This window comes from Pelobates fuscus, chromosome 6 (genome assembly GCF_036172605.1).
Source record: "Pelobates fuscus isolate aPelFus1 chromosome 6, aPelFus1.pri, whole genome shotgun sequence".
NCBI classification, from domain to species: domain Eukaryota; kingdom Metazoa; phylum Chordata; class Amphibia; order Anura; family Pelobatidae; genus Pelobates; species Pelobates fuscus.
In genome coordinates, this window is record NC_086322.1 from 263,835,193 (window position 1) to 263,855,715 (window position 20,523).

The window sequence follows — 20,523 nt, forward strand, 5'->3', positions numbered from 1 at the left end:
TACACTGACTATTCACCTTGCTTCCTTGAGCTTCAGGCAAAGATATATCTAAATGAAGTTGTTATGGTGCCACTAGTCCCCTGGAGGCACTCTAACCTCAAGGAGTTAAACTGTTCTTGAACGGTTTAACCCCAAAGTTGTGTCCAGCGGAGATGTCCACTCCACCCCTGGCGGCTTAGAGCTTCAGAAATTTCAGATTCAGGAAGTACGAAATGCAACCAGGCAGGGGTGCCGCTGATTGGCTGAGAGCAGTCAGCTGACACTCTGAGCTAATCAGTGACACCCATTCACTAAACTGGCTTTCAAAGAAACGTACCTTATTTAGATGAAGTTGTTATGGTGCTTGGAGTGTCCCTTTAAGAGTAAGAATCCAGTGACGTTAAAGAAACACTCCAGGCACCATAACAACGTTATTGTTGTCTGTTTAGCTCTGCCCCTGTCCTTACACTGCTCTCAGGTTCTTTAAACAGGAAGTATCAGACTTCTGTGGACAAGAGTGCAGCTGCTTGGCTGAGATAAATTACAGCATCCCTGTCCACGGCAGTCTGAGACTTCCTGTTGGAAGAATCAGAGCAGTAGGAAGACAGGAGCAGAGCTAAACGGCACTGGAGAGAAGAATTTAAGGTTAAACTGTTTATGAACGATTTAGCCCCTAAAGGCAAGCAGAAGACAGTGACTTCCCGTCACCATAGCAACTTCATTCCAATAAAGTTGTTTTGGTGGTGGAGGTCCCATTTAAAGGCCATTCTGTCACTTATGAACAGTAACAAGGGGAAGGCGATCGGTTTCTTTATGCGGGGAACAGTGCTCCTATTGGGATGTCTTCACAATGTTTCTGTTTGTTCCAGACGTTGATACTGAAACACTCTCAACCTGAAAAAAAAAAAAGACCACCTCCTACTCTGCTAATAAAAATGCTATACACCAAACATGTCATACACATTCAGGGTAATTCACTATAGTGTGAATTGTTAGGAATTTAAAGTTAATTCGAATGTAAGGCCACAGTAGCCAAACTGGAATCATAGCTGACTGGGAGAATTTTTCAAGTTCGGCTATTTTGGCCTTAAAACCTGGAATTATCCCTGGAATATCTACAATTCTTACTTTAGAATTTAATCATCCTTAAACCACATTGAATGCCAGTATATATCTGGGGTTATCCACTAAATTTCAGAATATTCAAGGAAACTGCTAATTTTAGGCCAACCCCCCACACAACTGAACAAAATGAAGATTTTCCCCCCCATCAGTTATACTGGACAACAATTGATAGATCGAAAGATAGACAGACATACACACAAACACAATGAATGGATAAATGGGTTGAATTGCATTTTCATCTACAGGCAAAATGATAAGAAGGTAATGTGGATAATTGCCCTAAAAAACACTCCTCTCTTCATAGACTCTGCTATCTGGCACCTTTAATTGCTATGTAGCTCTCCTTATCAGTCATTGGAAAGCTGAATAAACAAACAAACAGAGGTCAGATGGTTTCTCAGGACTGGGTAAACATTCACCAGAAAGACACCATCATGATAAAGACTTTTATTTCACTAGCCATTAGACACTTGGGCCTTTTCATTTTGCAGGAATTGTAGAGAATTAGCAAGGGACTGCAGATTTTACACTGGAATAGCCAAGCTAAAAAAATTAGCAGAGTAAAAGAAATTGCTGTTCTAAGCTACTTTGGCCCTAAATTCCCAGTAACGAGAATAAAATCTAAAGGTGTATGATATAAAGCAGAATTAATCAGAACTGAAACACTACCAAAATGTATGATTTCTAAAAGAAGAATCGAACAGCAAATATACATGGTTAAATTTGACTAAGTGATTATTAAATTGGATTTCAACTTTTGATTATTTAATATAAAACACATAAACACTGTTGCATAACACGTACATATCACTTTAAAACTGCAAGCTGTTTTATATTCCTCACCCCTTGACAGCAGACATTAACACCATCAACGCATGCCAATCATGGGCGGCTTCTGGTGGGGTGACTCATCGCTAGACATGAATCTGTAATATACCCATTCCTACAGAAAGGGCACGGTACAGGTTCATGTCTAAGACAGGCTAAAACGCTGATGTCATCAAAATGAGCCAAGCCTTTAGACAACATGGAGTGCGTTACAGATTCAACCACATAGTGACCTGGAAACAATGGGGACGAGTCAAAACAGAGTTGGACTCCATAATATCATTAAAAAACATGTGCAAATACGATTTTAACTCTGCTGTTCATTTAATCAGTTTATATAGTGCCACATTATTTGTACTGAAAACCACACACATACATACACACACGAACGCACACAAACAGACAGACAGGCAGAGAGCTTGTTTGAGCATGGTCCTCATGCTATTTTTCCTGTAACATTTTGCAATTTTTCCTGAAACATTTTGCAATGGTCTCATTTATTGTTAAATCTCCCCCTCTTAAAATATTGTAAAGCGCTGTGGAATAGGTTAGCCATATATAAATACCAATAATAATAATAATAGATAGATAGATATGTAAATAAATCTATCTAACTATGGGTATCACAGCTAAATTGAAATTGTGAATATGTTTAAAAGGCACGTTAAAAAAAATGCAACGTTCCCCAGAATAGCAGATCTGGATTAGGTGACCTATGTGTAATGCTAGATGTAACAATAAACTGTGAGTGCATCTAACACTATGGAATTTGTTGGTGTCATATAAAGGATAATAAAGAATGCTAACAATAGTGACATTTGGCTTCTAAAGTGGTTGAGTATTGTCCACAGGTCAATGACCAGACCATAAACACCAACCCCCCTCTTATCCTTATCTAGATAAGAGCAGAAGGTGGTGGGGGCTGAACAATGTAAAGATTTCTTGGTTATTTACGGCTGGGAGGGATAACTCCACGCATTACAAAGAGAGAAGACAGTAGGAAGAAAAGGCCTAGAGAGGGCTTATTGCTCTTTTTGTAGTCCCCGAGTACAACACACAAACACACCTTGAACACCCACCATATTCTCCTTTAACTTTTTGCAGCTAGCAGCTATAGATGTATATTAAACATACAAAATGTTTATATATTATGCTATACACGCGTACACATACATGTTATTGGACATATGCATTGATAGTATACATATATGCTATATGGCATATAATGATGTGCACACGCAAACATTGAAAAATATTGATTAGTTGTACTATATAATCACATAAAAGCAAAATAAAAATGAAGATACAAAATAAATGAAAATATTGGCTGAAATATTTTTGGTCTAAGATCTGTGTATAAATCAGTATTGTTAAAAGTTTATTTTTTTTAATTTAAAGGATTATTCCAATCTTTTTTTATTTGATTTGCATTTGATTGGATCGTTTGCATGCGCGCGGTGAGCCGGGGAGGGGAGGAAGTGGTGGGTGGGCAAAGGAGGGAAGATTATTTTAAAAATAACACATTTTTTATTTTTATATATATCAATGTAGGAAGGCGGGAGGGAGCACAAAAAAAGAGAGGGAGGGGAGACAAGGTAGAAGTGGACGCTGACAACAGGCGTAATTTTTGCACAGAATTGACATTAGGCAGTCCAGAACAGAGTTCCGGGCTGCCTACATCACATTTTCTGGGGATGTAACTAGACTGGGGCACAAAAGTGCATATTCCTCTCTATGCCCAAGCAGAAACACGGCACATACAGATTCCTACCACCATGATCACTTAATAGCAGACATGGTCAAGGAGGTTGGAGTAGCCTTTCAAACATGCCTTCCTTTGTTACCATTTACACGTTTATGGATGATAATATATGGTAGTGTGGTGGCAATGCAACAGATCTTATGTATCAAGATAAAACCAAAGAGTTTTTCTGGAGCGTCTCTATATCAACAAACTGTAGCTGCTAAATTCAAATTCTTTAATCTGTTTTATTTTAGGCCAACTATGTCACATGCTATACCAAATCCTTTATCAATTCATGCTTTACAGGATACTAATATTAAGTCATAAATTTGAAAGAATCTGTAGCTGCATGCTGGTGTTCGAAATCAGAAATCAGTGCAGCGATTCCAAATAATCTACCCTCAAAGGAATACATGCACCCATAAATATCCTGCGATAACTGCATTAGTATTCAACATTCATTTGGTCACTGTGTGAAAGATGGGACGTTTGGAATGTGTGTGAATGTAAAAACTGAAGGCAAGAGAGGTGTACATTTCTCTTGACAGAAAGTAAACTAGGAAGAGAAACATCACACAAATAAAAATATAAACATACTAAACTAGGAAAAATAAAATAAAAAATAAAAAAAGGAAAATTCAAACATACATTCACACTCAGGACAAAACAAGGAATCAAGTGTAATGTGTTAAATGGGGAATGAGTTAATGAGCTATGTGATTTCTCTCTGATCTTCCTCTATAGTGTGTACAGTCACTGAGGGGGGTCCACACATGTCTATTCTAGTGTTAATATGCTCATATGCGTGCCAGTCTTCTAAAGAAAGCAGATAAAAAGGGGAGATAACAGTGAGAAAAGGATGCTCGGTTTTGACAATCTCGGATTGTGACTCTGGCATCCTCTATAACAGATAGCAGAGTTGCAACCCTTGTGGGGCAGACCACCCAACTCAAAAAACAGTTGCAAGTCACCTCTTATTCTACCACTAATCACAAGACTCACAGCTAGAGTGATGGTTGCTGCTGGGCCTCCATTTTGTATAAACCAGACATGTATTTTTTTTACGGGGGATAAACATTTTTTTTTTTTTTTTTTTAAAGATTCCATAAAACAAAAAATTACAGAAACTATAACAGTTTCTGCAAATAATAATAATGATATTTATATGCATTTGGAGTTTAATAATATATAAAATAATCCCTAGAGCAGGGTTGGCCAAAAAACAGATTCCAGGACAGGAAAAGGATCATGGGAGCTGAATCTGGATCGATATTTTGGCCATCCAAGCACCATACAAACCACACACAACAAACAGCAATGAGGAATAGCCTTTCATAATTTTACTTTATTTACAAAAAATATAAATTGCGGGAGAGGTTTCCAAGATTTTGTGTTTTACCTTTCCCAAGGGGAAAAAAAACAACTAATGTATCACAAGATACAAAGTAGCATATTGTTTGTGATAAATTAAGTACAACCCTAATTTTAAAATAATTCTGTCTCTGAAATACCAATCTAAACGAATTTCCCAGTCCACATTGTTTACTTTCTTAATTTTAAACATATGCAGTTTCACTCCGATAAAAGATATTTTGTAAAATGAGCAACAATACCCTAATTATCACACTGAAGAGGCCTAAAAAAGCGTAGGAGCCTAGTAAAAGTAAATAGGTTTTGTTAGACAGGATTACAGAACAGGAATTTCTTCCAAGCTATAGTCAGGAATATGTTGTATTTGAAGTGAGATTAGGTTAATGTGGTAATGCTAAACTCACAAATCTTGCCCTGCTACTAAACTGTGATACAAGGTAAAAGGACACTACCATTTAAAAACCGAAAATAAAATACATTTCGCAAAGAGTGTGTACAGGGGTCTAATGAACTAACGTGAAGCAACTTCATTTTATCATAAAGAAAGTTATTTTACAGTAGTTAGAAACAAGATAATCTACAAATGTGAATAGATTTAAAAAAAATAAAATAAAAGCTAGCGATAAAAATAAAACAAGCAATTATTCATAAGTATAATTATTGTGAGAAGGCATTCAATGAGATAAGAATCCATATTAAGAAGCACCACACTTAATTACGTGCTTAAGGTCTTTAACTGCCTACACGTTTTTAAGAAAACTAGCAATTTTCATATGATTTAAGTAAAGATTTTGCTGGGTAGGCGAACATTATTCTCTAATACAGTAACCGAAAAGGATTACACATTTCGGGCCACAATACCCGAGTTGAATAAAAATATTTATGTTGGAGATTTTTTTTGCAAAGCAGCTATTTAGGTGTACAATTTGCAAATTTCCTTGCCAATCCCACAATCCTCAGTTCAGCGCTGTGTGACATTCGACTAGATTCACAAATATTCCTTTGATACCAGAGATACCCAACAACAATAGACGCAATGCCCTACAACTGAGCAATCACACCTCAGATGAAAAAATAATAATAAACGTACACGCGCGCACATTACATATACATACATTCACACACATGCACGCATATATAGGTCACCAGGGCCATCATTGCCACCATTGCATATTATTTCAAATCTGTAATGAGAATGGTTAAAGACTGTCACCTTTTCACCTACGTACAGTGATTTGAATTGCTCCAGTGCTGGTTTCGAAGTGGCGTCCCGTAGACATGAATTGACCCAATTCCTTTATCCTGCATTAAACAGGTCCTGTTCTGGCTATAGAAATCCATCATATGATAGTGTGTAGGGCTGGCACCCAAACCAGGAACATCCACGTTCTCATACATCCTATGAATGGTCCCCAAATAAACCATATATAAAAAATAACCAATTCAGCATCGGGGCTGTACTAATAAAAGAAGGAAAAAATATATATATATATTTAAAAAAAAAAGATTTCTATAGGAAGGAAAATATTCAAGGAAGGATTACGAATAATCCTGTTGTAGGTCACAGAGTCTACAAGTCAGTGGTAATTGCAGGGTTGTGCTTTTGCAGACAAATCCAATAGTAAATGTGATAGGAGATTCCTCTGACCCTCTGCACAGATTCCATCAAACAGATAAGGGGGAGGGAGTGGTGCAGAGTTTAAAATACAAACCCTGCTTGCTAGAAACCGAAAGATTTAAGAATGGGATTCCTCCGCAGTGTTCTGTATCTCCAAACCCCACAAATTCTCTTTAGCATGCTGCAGGGCAAAACATGTCTGTTTTTCTACACCGATCCTGGCTGTCCGAAAAGGGTGGCGTAACCCAAGTTAAGTCCTTATTTTTTAGTAGAGGAGCCACTTGTTTCTTTCACTGGATGAATAGATCAATTAGGGAGAGTGGATGGGGATTAAAAGGGTTGCCTGGCATTTTACTCAAGCCGTCTAATAAAAATAGAAAGTCTTAAATGGAGAAAATCTGTTTAGAGAGAGGGGCGTCTTCCTAATCTCCACCTAGGATAAGGAGACCTTGAATACAGATTTATTCTTTGGGATAAAGGGATATCCTTTCATGCTACAATGATTTTCAGGCTTCTGACCCAGAATCCACTGATTTAACACCAGGTAGCTTCATCAGACTGAATGAAGCTATGCTGAGAAACCAAAGAAAAATTGTATGTAAATACTCGTCTGTGAATTGGGTTTTGTCCAGATATACCTGTGTGGGATCTCCTAGTCCTCGCAAAAAAAAAAAAAAATACCTTGATTGGAGAAAGGAAATTTTAACACTGCAGACAATCCTCCCCCATTAACGAGGGGTGACCCGAAGGGTTCTTCTTTAGAATTTGGTATCTCCTGATTTGAAAATATGTCCTTTGGTATTGGAGGATTCTTTCAGACATCTACCGGAATACATTCTGAGGTTTCAAGAGGACTCTCCCAATAATGTTGTAAGGTCCATGATCCCCAAGAGAAGTAGGTCCTCTGGCTAGGGAGATCCCAGATAAATCACACAGCTCAGCAGGAAGGAGAATCCCCGATAATTAAATGGTCTGTGCAGGATATGGGTGATAATTGGTCTCCTGAGCGTGTAGCTGGTTATTTAGGCTGTGGGGGTCCTTGACTTCTGCTGATCCTTGGAGATAGGGGGTCTCCTGACTCCTCTGGTTATTTCTGGCGGTCCTGTGGGAAGGGGATTCCTGTTTGTCTGAGAGCAGATCCTAGTGTCACACTCACAGCTCAATACTGCAGACTACTGCCTTGTCTTCCCCTCCTCTCCACTCCCCCTCCTCCTCTCTCCATCCTGATGGACTAGAGGCAGCTGAGCCCTGCAAGTCAACATCCCCCCCCCACCCCCCCTTAACCAATTCCCTGCCAGCAGGGACACAACACTGTCTACAAAGACAGCTCCTCAAGAGGTCCCACCTTCACATTTATTACTTAGGAGCTGCTATGATCTAAATACCTCTCCACCCTACTCTCACACCCCCACCACCAATTTGCCTAATATCATGCATATGACCTCTCCCTGAACCTTTTTCCTCACCTCCAAATGACCCAACCAACTCCTTCTCCCAGATAGTGACATCACAGACTTTCCCACCCTCCCCTTTGCAAATTTTGGAATGAATGGACCGCTCCCTCATTGTACCCACCTCCATACAGACTGGGACACATTGTCAACATACACACTAAACATAACCACACATACACTAACACTACATACATTGCTATACGGCACATTATATAAACAATAAACAAATAAAAAAATAAATAAAGATGACCACAGACAATGTGCAATATAGACTACAATGCACATTATCCTTATTAAATATGTGTTTTAGTGTTTGATATATAATCATGGTAACTCTGCCTCCATTATTACGAAGGATTGCTACCCAGAACAACTTAACCAGCCAGTTCTTCCCTAGTCATTTTTATGGACGGGGTATTTTGTTACCTATAAGATTATTGGAATTTGTTCGAAGACACTGATTAGCAAACATCAGGAATCAAATTACAGGTAGAAATATAGGTCATTCACAAAGATTGCGTAATGAAGGGGAAGTAAATCTCCAGAGTTATACAACTGCAGGAATACAAACAGAAAATATCAAACTAACAAATAAGGAGATACGGTCTTTAAAATTAGCCATGTGGATGGCAAGTTTACCTCCAGGTAGATATAAATTTAATATAGACAATATCCTGTCCTGACCCTGTCCCCTTAACCCTGCAAGTGAAAACATTGCAGTTTTAGAGAAACAGCAATGTTTATATTGCAGGGTTAAGACTGCCTCTAGTGGCTATCTACCAGACAACCACTAGAGGTGCTCCCTGCAGGAAGTCAGTGTCTTGCAAATCATCATAGGAAAGTACTGATTCTTGGTGCCTGAACATGTATAGATCATGCCCCTGCAGCCTCACTGCTCAATTCTCTGCCATTTAGGAGTTGTCAATTTGTTTATGCAGCCCTTGTCACACCTCAACTGCATGTGACTTACACAGCTTTCCTCATACTTCCTGTAAAGAGAGATCTAATGTATAAACTTCATTTATTGAACATTCCGTTTAATTTAGAATGTATTATCTCCTGCTCTGTTAATAGCCTTCTAGACCCTGCAGGAGCCTCCTGTGATTAAAGTTCAATTTATAGAGCAGAGCAACTTGTAAAGCAAGTTAAAGGGACACTATAGTCACCAGAACAACTACAGCTCAATGTAGTTGTTCTGGTGAGTATAATAGCTCTCTTCAGGATTTTCATGTAAACACTGCCTTTTCAGAGAAAAGGCAGTGCTTACATTGCCCCTAGGGACACCTCCAACTGGCCACTTCTTAGATGGCCACTGGAGGGGCTTCCTGGTTCAGGGCTGCACAGTAAGCAGCCCTGCCGTTCAGCGTCCCCACGCATGGAGATGCTGAATTTTCCTCATAGAGATGCATCGATTCAATGCATCTCTAGGAGTAGGTCCTGATTGGCCAAAACTGCATTTGGCCCCGCCCCCACGCCGATTTTAGCCAATACTATTGCCCAAAAATAAGCCATTTCGATGTCACAAAGGGGACGGAGCCAGCGCCAGCAGACCCGCACGGTGCTTGAAATAAGGCGAGTTTTAAACTTTTAATTGGGGTTTAGGGGGGGGGGGGGCAAGTCACCTATATGGTGGGGTTAGCACTATAGGGTCAGGAATACATATTTGTGTTCCTGACCCTATAGTGATCCTTTAACATATGATTTAAAACAATACTAAAATCTGGACCAAATGCATAAAATCCAGGCTAGATGTTCAAAAGTTCAAACTATTTGCCTGCTGACTGCTATTCCAATGGCAAATCTTGAGAGAATTGAGACTTGCCTGTCAAAGTCCTCTAATGAGAATTCAAAGCATGGGAAAGCATTTATAAAGGTTTTTCCCACCTCGAAGCTCATTCTGCGCAGAGCCCATGCAAGGCCAAGATAGATCTGGTGTTTTTTTTTTGTTGCATCAGTTGTTTTGTTTTTTCGTTGCGTTTTTTATTTTCGATAGTTGCATTGTGTACAGGCCAGTCTTAGGAGTGTGCGGACCAGGAGGCGCCCTGTGGCTGACACAGCTCACACATGGCCGGGTGACAGGAGTGCAGGGGAGCTAAAACAGGTACCCGGGTGGAGGATATCATTATTCTCCACCTGGGTCTATAAAAAAAAAAAAAAACATTTGCGGCAGAGGGGACGGGGCTTACTGAGCTGCGGGGGCGGTGTTTATCACATGGTGGGGGCAGGGCTAACACCTACCTGAAGCCCCTGGTAACTGCTGCACAGGAAGAGGGAAGAAAAAAGGAGTCCCTGCATCCACTCCCCCTTCCAACCATTATGGAATGAGGTACGTGTGTGTGTCTACCTGCCTGTGTGTGACTGTTTGCCTGTATGTGTGTGTGTGTGTGTGTGTGAGACTGACTGTGTGTGAAAACTTTTCGCACAGGGCGCCTAATGGCCTAAGGCCTAGAGTTAAATTATTATTATTTCTTATTTTTTTACTTTAATTCGGCGGTTGGCAAGCATCGGCCAGTCGCCAATGGCTAACCCTTTTTTTTTTGACTAGTTGCTCACTGGCTGCTAGAACATCCAGTGGGCAAATTATACTAAAAATAATCGATTACTTGCTGGATGCCTTCTGTCCCAAATTTATTTTAAATATTCTGAATCCTATGCTTTGTCCAGGGTGCGGATGTGAAAGCACCGCTTTTAATCCAGACATCGAAAGCGTCAGGCCAACTGCTACAGATTCGGTCTTTAGTAAATATGAGAATTGCTTTTCTGGGCGGAATTCTACTATGTTCACCATATTTTGGCCATTCAGACAAAATCCAATGTTTAGGGAGTTACCCTGAAAATATTTAACATTATCTGGGATGGCAGTTTGGAATAGAAGAGTAGTTGAATATTTTACAGAATAAAGCTTTGGACAAAATAAACAAAACAAAATACCGGTCGCTTAAGTTTTCTGATTAAAAAACAAAACAAAACAAAAAAACACGGCAGACATCTAATAACTTTTTTTTTTTCTTTTTAATTTCTATTATTAATACTTTAGGCGTATTTACTACCCATTTTTATTTATTGCACTATATATATAGATACTACATCAAGAAATTACGCGTTTCAGAGAATCCCTCTTTTTGCAGGTTTTAACTTGCATTGGAATCAGTAAACAGGAATTGGCTGTGATCTGCCAGCCAATCCTTGGATGTCTTCTCATTCCCACAAAGGAATTGCTGGCCTTGCGTGTATAACAATGTCACATTCATGCACACTTGGTACTACAAAAGAAAAGAGCTATATAGCCACTCACTGCAGGTGCATTCAGTTTAGAGAAAAAATAAATAAATCAAAGAGCAATGAATCCTTTATTTACTTATGGGAGCAGCTTTCATTCACTTGTTCAAAGTGAAAGAACTATTGTGGACTTGTCAACGTTTCCATTTAGTACATGATTTGAAGTGCGCTTCCTGGAAGTTTTGTCACTTTTTTTTTTGTTTTTGTTTTTTTAAATTGGTCATTAGCTTCCAGGGGAGACAGCTGTGGTCAATATATTCGAGTGCCCTGCGTTGACCTAGAGCAGGGGTGCCCAAAATGTTTTAAAACTACAGCTATCATGATGCTTTGCCATTCTAAAGGCATGCAAAGCATCATGGGAGTTGTAGCTCTACAACATCTGGGGATCTACCTTTCGTAGACGTAGAGACTCAAACTATATATTATATATAAGTAATACATACACACTATATGGACACAAGTATTGGGACACACCTCTTAATTACAGAACTCTGGTGTTTCATTCAGACCCATTGCCACAGGTGTATAGAATCAAGCACCCAGCCACGCAGTCTGCATTTGAAGAGCTCAGTGAATTCAAGCATGGTACTATGATGGAATGCCACCTTTGGATTTGGCAGATTAAAGGGTCCATAAAGATATGATTAGACGAGTTTGGTGTGGAAGAACTTGACTGGCCCGCACAGAGCCATCACCTCAACCCCATTGAACTGTCATTAGTCTAATACTATCCTTACCTTCTGTGTCACTTTACCCCACTCCCTCTAGCATGTAAGCTCATTGAGCAGGGCCCTCAACCCCTCTGTTCCTGTGTGTCCAACTTGTCTGGTTACAACTACATGTTTGTTCGTCCACCCATTGTAAAGCGCTACGGAATTTGTTGGTGCTATATAAATAATAACATAACATAATAATAACACCTTTGGGATGAAATAGAACAGAGATTGCGAGCCAGTCCTTCTCGTCCAACATCAGTGCCCGACCTCACAAATGCTCTGCTGGATAAATGAACTAAATGAAGTGTTAACATAGAAACACTCCAAAATCTTGTGAAAAGCCTTCCCAGAAGAGTGGAAAGCCGTTATAGCTGCAAAGAGGGGAACTAACTACATATTAATGGGAAAGGGACACTATAGGCCTCCAGAGCACTTCAGCCCATTGAAGTGATCTGGGTGCAGTGTCCTATTCCCGCTTAGTTCTGCAATGTAAATCATTGCAATTTCTGAGTAACTGCAATAATTACATTGCATGACTTAGACTGCCTCTAGTGGCTGTGAATCAGACCGCCACTAGAGGCACTTCCTGGTGGCCAACTCACTTTTGGTCGCCTAACTGACGCTATACGTCCTCACACTCTGCATGAGGACATCCAGCATCAGAAAAATCCCCATAGGAAAGCATTGAAGCAATGCTTTTATATAGAGAGAGCCAAAAAGTGCTCACAGCACATGCGCATTAGCCCCCCCTGTCGGAGCCCCCCAGCAGCGAGGGACATCAGCGCTGGAATCGGGTAAGTGCTTATAGAGTTTGCACTCCTAACACTATAGTATCCATTTAATGTATGATTGCAGTCTACCTGTGTGATACCTATACCTTTTGTAGAAAATATTTCTATTAGGCCAATACTGTATCGCTCTAATCAGTCTGCTCAATGTGCTTCTCACAATAAAGGGATATTAACACAAATGAGGCAGAGAGAGTGAGTGGTCTATTCACTAAACAACCATCTTGTAGTGAACTGGAAACTGAATTGCAAACATTAGCAAACATTTGCAGAATGTCCTACAGCAATATACTTAATCTGCTCGAGAACACGAACGAAGGTACGCAAAGGTAACGAATGAAAAGCAGTGACAGGAAGCATACTGATCATCAGTATTGATGAGAATTTTAAAATTTACTTTTTAAGAAAAAACAATATTAAATAACAACAACAACAAAACATAGCATTTCTATACAGTGTTATGCAAGACAACCTGTCAGCATATGACCAAAGTCCAATAGTTTTGAGTCGACAGCAGACATGCAACAGACCTAGCCAGAAACCTACAGTAGGCAGGTGCGTAGAATCACAACAGAACAGACGAGCCATATGGAAACTTTAACTTGGCAGGAATCACAACTGCATGCAGATAATTAGTATCTGTGTGCTTGTGGCATCTTTCAATAATGAAGACATGCAAACCTGGGTTCATTCACATCAATGGCATGAAAAGGATGTAGTTTGTAATTTTCGCACACAAGAGTCCATTGATGCCAGTGAAAAGGAGGCAGGAAATAGTGTGTCATCTGAAGGCACAAGGGAATGTGTAGCATTACGCACATACCTTTCCTACACGTATAAGATGATGTAGTAAATCAGATGTGATTGTAATTCTGTAAAAACCAAGGATCTACTTCCGGGCCATTCTTGCAATATAGGAACTTTTAACAGTCCTGTAACGTGTTCAAGATTTAAGAAGGCCGCTATGAGAGCAGTAAGGTGGGGCCACAGACTATGCTGTATAGGTAATTGAAAAGCTGCGCACAAGCGTATATTCCTTAGTAATCCTTTATCCCATAAGTAGAGACAGGCAATGTTTTGACTGACACATTTGGTCCATACGTTGCATGCCTCCCAACTGTCCTGATTTCGGAGGGAAAGTCACAATTTTCGGTCCTGTCCCACCTGCTTTCCCGCTTTTGGGGATACCATAACTCTCCTCCCCCTTGTCCCGATTCACAGGACACCAAAGTTGAGAGGTGTGATGTTGCCTATTGGTAATGAAGCAATAAAGGATCCCACACATGAGTGTTGGTGTTCTATTACTACAAAGTCTAGCCCCAGCAAGATAAGGACTGTGTGCATTGCTATCTCCATTAACCTCTAAAGCAAGCATGTCAAACTCGTGGCCCACAATGAATATCTTTGCGGCCCAGCACGCAGCGAGTTTGAGACATGCTAACTAAGGCAGAGTAGGCACCTGCTCTCCTTACAAAGATGTAATTTATCCAACATTACTTATGGACACATATTTGATTCTCGTAAAATGTATTTAATAAACCTCGGTGTCTGATTGGCTTACATAACATACAAGATCCAGCGCACTCACTCATTCACTAATCAGCATTTTCAAAGCTCACTGAATGTAATAGTTTTATTTAAAAACACAGAACCCAGATAAAAATTATTTGTATTTAGTTGCAGTATATGATCATACATTTTATAAGCCTGCCACAATGCCAATGTACCCAATTATTGGCAGGTCCTACTCTAGACACCTAATGCCTGCTCTTATGAGATTAACCCACTTACTTGGGACTCTCTGCAGTGCAAGGTTAAATAGGAATCCTGTGACAGGGAAGTCCTGATTGGCTTACATAAGCTGTTTGTAGTGTCACTGCATTGAAGAATATGGTGGTACTGTATACATAATACTAACTCCGAAGGACTTAACCATGTGCAACTGCTGTAGTGTGTTTCCGTGCAAAAATACGCCACCCACCCCTCCCACACCAGATTTTTGTTCTTAAATGTATAGTAAACATTAAGCAGCTGACATCACTATGCAATTCAATCCAGGCATGGCCAGGACATGCATTGCATAAGAGTAGGGGGGGGGGGGGGGGGGGAGAGATAAAAACATGTTTGTGTTTCTCTTCATCTTTCTATGCACTCTTTGTGCTGACTGACAGGTGTAAAGGGCTGAACGTATAACAATGGCTGATAGACAGACAAAATGGCGGCACTCAAGTCTACTATAGAAATATATACCGTGGTGTAGATTTCTACATTTAATTTCATCTAAAAGACCTCACAAGCCATACATGTGTTAAATACAGGAAATAAGTAAACATGACATAAACAATTCCTGGGAAGTGACATGTTTAAAGGACCACTATAGGCACCCAGACCACTTCAGCACAATGAAGTGGTCTGGGTGCCAGGTCCATCTAGGATTAACCCTACCTGCTGTAAACATAGCAGTTTCAGAGAAACTGCTATGTTTACCTATGGGTTAATCCAGCCTCTAGTGGCTGTCTCATTGACAGCCGCTAGAGGCGCTTCCGCGCTTCTCACTGTGATTTTCACAGTTAGAAGACACCAGCATTGAGAATTCTTTCCTATGAGAGTGGCTGAATGCGCGCACGGCTCCTGCCGCGCATGCGCATTCAGCCGATGACGGGAAAGGAGGAGGAGAGTCCCCAGCGCCGAGGGAGCCCGGCTCTGGAAAAAAGGTAAGGGATTAACCCCTTCCTCCCCCTAGAGCCCGGCAGGGCGGGGACCCAGAGGGTGAGGGGGACCCAAGGACCCTATAGAGCCAGGAAAACAAGTATGTTTTCCTGGCACTATAGTGATCCTTTAAATGTGAAAGAGGAAAAGAATAAGATGATATTGTTATTATGTAGCCTTGGTAACCTGGAATTAATGCAGCAAGCTTGCATATTTACTAAATGCAAACAAATTGCCCCATGTTTCTTGACACCACAGACTGCCTGGTATATTGTCTTACTAAGCATCATGTGTGAAAGCCACAACTGCATGACACGCTTTAAAAAAAAAAAAAAAATGTATTTAATTTATAATTATTTTATTTAAATTAGAACGAGAAAATGTTTGGTGAAAGGACTCCATTTCAAGGCAAGAGGTGGAGCAGATGTTTTACATGAAAGTTAAAGGTTTTTGTTTTTTGCTTTTTTGGGAGGGTTAGGGGGGGATTCTGTATAACCTCTGTACAACTGGCAGGACTCAGCTCTTGTGATGGGGAGGGGAAGTTGGAGTGGAAGCCCAGTAATAAAATAAGAAAGAAGGATGGATACCTCCTGGGATGAAGTCTCTTTATCACTGTTGAAGATTTACTGCCATAGTCCAAATGGGACCCATGATAATGCTTCTTCAGAGGCCTGGGGGAGGGACCCGGCACAGACGAAAAAGACAGGGGGTTGTGAGAAAGGGTTAAATTAAAGCATCATGACAAATTATTTGATGACAGAAGTGAGAAGGGGAAAAAAAAAAAGCACAAAAAAAAAACAAACCCACAGAAATGTAAATGCAACGTAATTACATAAAGATTCACAATCAATATGGACATCAACCTGGATGTATACTTCCACCAAATGCTGCAACATAAGACAGGGTTATTGATTGACTAAAGTGACAATTGTGTGCAATTTGAAGTGAATGTAAAAGTTAAAGCCAAAGTAGCCAAACTTGAAGTATAGCGGACTTGGGAGAATTTTTCTCATTCACTTACTTTGGTCTTAAATTTGAAAGTTATTATAAATTCATTTTAAATACCCCATAATTCAAACTGCAGTAAATAGTCCTGCATTTATGTAATAGTGGAGAAATTGAAATTTTTTTAAATGAAAAAAAATAATAATATCGCCCCGTTTAAAAAAATAAAATAAAATTATTTTCTGTAACTTTATTTGTTACACGTATTATATCTGTGGTTTGAGAACCGGAGTTTATTCACTAAACAGTTAATCTCTCTGAACAGAAGACTGACTTTGCCAATACTGAGGCGAAAACAGCAGCTGGAAATCTTGGCCAGAATGAATATTTTGGCCTAACGTTTGCAAACTGCCTAAGAATTCTCCAACATTCAGGATGGGGAGTTTGGAACATTGGGGGGAGTGGGTGAAAGATATAGACTACACATACAATATAAACATGTATACATCCAAACACACACAAAATATCATTATCATATTATTTTACGAAATGATATGATTTATAAGTAGCAGCACAGGCAATGAGTTGGAGTGCAATAAGAACAGTCCTACTATCCCAAATGACGCCATTTATTTCCCGTCATCAATAAAATCACCACATTGTGTTCATATTAACTTTTCCCCCGGGGCTGATTAAAGATGGCCCCCACTGCGATTTCAAACTGCTTCATGACTCCACTATGTTAAGTACACAGCTGGCCCGAAATAACCCTATTCTGCCGGAGGGGCCCCGTCTCCTCTCACAAACAAGCCCCCGTCTTTTGCAGACTTTTTTTTTTTTTGTAAATTCGACTTGTCCTATTTTGTTTAGATTGTCACATCCAACGTTTCTTTATCACTTTCTTCCCTTTCTATTTTCCGCTTCCCTCTCATCTTTTTCTTTGCCCCTCTCCAGTGTGTTATGCCCGTATCACTCTACCACTTCGCTCAGTGTTGAGTTTCATCCCACCTCCAGCCTCTTGTATATTTCTATCTTTCTAATCTCTCCCATCTCGCTCAGTCTAGTATTTCACGTTCTCCCTCCGGACTCCACCGATCTCTTCTTTTCTTTTTTTTTGGGGGGTCTAGCTTCAATTTCTCCCTTTCCTGTTCTAAAGCAGATAGTCTCATTTACAATATTACACACAGAGGCTCTCTATAAAATAGGCATCATACACCCATACTCGTGCATTTCCCCCTCTCACAGGACAGAGATATCAGAAACGGTCGCAGCCCTGAAAACAGAAGAATGTGTGAATGTGCATTTAAAAAAAAAAAATAATAATAATCTAGCGAAAAATACTATCATAAAATTGTTACATGAACACACTTTCCTGGATGAACTATATTGTATAATTGTTATCTTCTATTAGGCTATTTAGTTATTTATTTATTTACAATCCTTGCAATCTTGTTCAATCTAAAAGTAAAGTGGGGAGAGAATCGCAAGATTATTATCTTTTTTTTTTTCCCGCCAGTTTACGATCCAAGCTAAATAAAAAATTAACCAGTACCCAGTTTCCTTTCATCCGCTCACCCTCCCCACTCTGAACAGCTCAGCAAATAGCCCGGTCCATGATAAATGACAATACAAGGTTATGTGCTGAGCTGGAGAGTTTTATTCCCCCCCTTGCTAACTTCTTTATTTAGCAGAACAATAGCACATAGAAAACATGATAAATATATCTTTATAGGATGGTTTGTTATAATGGTACTAACCTCTCTACAGCGCTTCTCTAAACAAAAAGACAAGAGATAGTTAGCTTTGACTTTTTTTTATTCCAAACCATAAAAGTAAGATAGGGGGAAGGGTTCCCTCTTTGAAACTCTAATTGCTTTATGTGGATTTTTTTCATTTAAAGGCATTTAAAAAAAAAAAAAAAAAAAAAAGGTAATGATGCTTAAATGTAAATACATTATTTTATTAATACTGATTTTTTTTGTTTAAATTGTGTAACCACCAAGCAACGAGCAAGAATATAATTTAGAAGATGAATTAAAAATAAGATTTAAAAAAAAAAAAAAAAAAAAAAACAGCCGTGTAAAAGAAATAGAAATGCATAATGTTTACCAAATACAGTGAAAGATAGTCGTCTGTTGTTTTGGCATCCAAGCGGTTAAGTTACACTTTTACTGTGAAATACCGCTTGCTCCCTGTGATCTGATATTGTGAATTATTAATTTGCCTCTATGCCTAAGGATTGGCAGCCTTATCACAAGAGATTAGATAAGGGCTAAAAAAATGGTTTTGATTACACTGTAGATAAGTGTAAATAAGGTGTGTGTGTATATATAGACTGCTTTTTTTTTTTTTTTTTTTAATGTCAGATTTCACAATTTAATGTGAGGGCAGAGAAGGTAGGTCTCCAAATTGATTAAAACCGATCTCACCCACCACCCTTCCTCCACAGCACCTCTCTCATTCCCAGCAAAACACTTCAAAAGAAAATCATTTATCCCGCTCTGATGTAAGGAGGCAACTAAAGCAGAATAAATGGTGACAGTATGACACTACATTCAGAAGCCCCCCAGCCACCAGAGGGGCTGCAACAACTCCAGCGAAAAGATAGATCATAATTAATCTTTAACCGCAGCTGGGGGTGGGGGGGAAGGGGGGGACACACGAAGGGAAACACTGGAGATAGGATTAAAAGAAGAGTATGAGGTACTATATTGTTTTCTAGGAAGAGACGGGCCTGTCTAAAGGGAAAGCAGAAACTGGGTGTTTGGGAAAATGCAAGCTCAATGGGTCAGTATATTACTTCCATAAAATACACATATTTATTGCGAGAATTTTTTTTTTTTTTTTTTTAAATGATATCATAACTGTAAATCTGGATGGGTCCTTGCACCCATTCTCTTTAATATTTTTATTAGTGATATTGCAGAAGGTCTTGATGGTAAGGTATGTCTTTTTGCTGATGATACTAAGATATGTAACAGGGTTGATGTTCCAGGAGGGATAAGCCAAATGGCTAATGATTTAGGTAAACTAGAAAAATGGTCAGAGTTGTGGCAACTGACATTTAATGTGGATAAGTGCAAGATAATGCATCTTGGACGTAAAAACCCAAGGGCAGAGTACAGAATATTTGATACCCTACTAACCTCAACATCTCAGGAAAGGGATTTAGGAGTAATTATTTTAGATGACTTAAAAGGTAGGCAGACAATGTAATAGAGCAGCAGGAAATGCTAGCAGAATGCTTGGTTGTATAGGGAGAGGTATTGGCAGTAGAAAGAGGGAAGTGCTCATGCCATTGTACAGAACACTGGTGAGACCACACTTGGAGTATTCTACGCAGTACTGGAGACCGTATCTTCAGAAGGATATTGATATTTTATAGAGAGTTCAGAGAAGGGCTACTAAACTGGTTCATGGATTGCAGGATAAAACTTACCAGGAAAGATTAAAGGATCTTAGGATAGCTTGGAGGAAAGAAGAGACAGGGGGAATATGATAGAAACATTTACCGTGTTTTTCGCTCCATAAGACGCACCTCACCATAAGACGCACCTAGTTTTTAGAGGAAGAAACCCAGAAAAAAAATATTCTGAACAAACTGTCCCATAGTGTTTCTTACTATGGGACAGTTTGTACAGAATATTTTTTTTCTCCCCTGTCCCATAGTGTCCCCCCCTTCCATAGTCTTCTCCTCTCTCCCATAGTCTTCACTCACCCCCTCCCCATAGTCTTCACCCACCCCCTCCCCATAGACTTCACCCACCCCCTCCCCATAGACTTCACCCACCCCCTCCCCATAGACTTCACCCACCCCCTCCCCATAGACTTCACCCACCCCCTCCCCATAGACTTCACCCACCCCCTCCCCATAGACTTCACCCACCCCCTCCCCATAGACTTCACCCACCCCCTCCCCATAGACTTCACCCACCCCCTCCCCATAGACTTCATCCCACCCCCTCCC

The 20,523-nt window shown here is 39.8% G+C and overlaps 1 protein-coding gene across 5 annotated transcripts in view; it reads right to left on the reverse strand.

Moving 5' to 3' along the window:
- The window catches only part of RARA (retinoic acid receptor alpha), a 114,346-nt gene that overhangs the window by 42,524 nt on the left and 51,299 nt on the right, over positions 1–20,523 (reverse strand). The window contains exon 1 of one of the 5 annotated variants that reach the window (XM_063459070.1): positions 6,277–6,484. The exons of the other annotated variants lie outside the window; for them this stretch is intronic. Coding sequence (XP_063315140.1) covers positions 6,277–6,472 — 196 coding nt within the window. The 5' untranslated portion in view covers positions 6,473–6,484. Of the gene's footprint in view, positions 1–6,276; positions 6,485–20,523 lie in introns of those variants that run through there. 5 annotated transcript variants of the gene reach the window in all.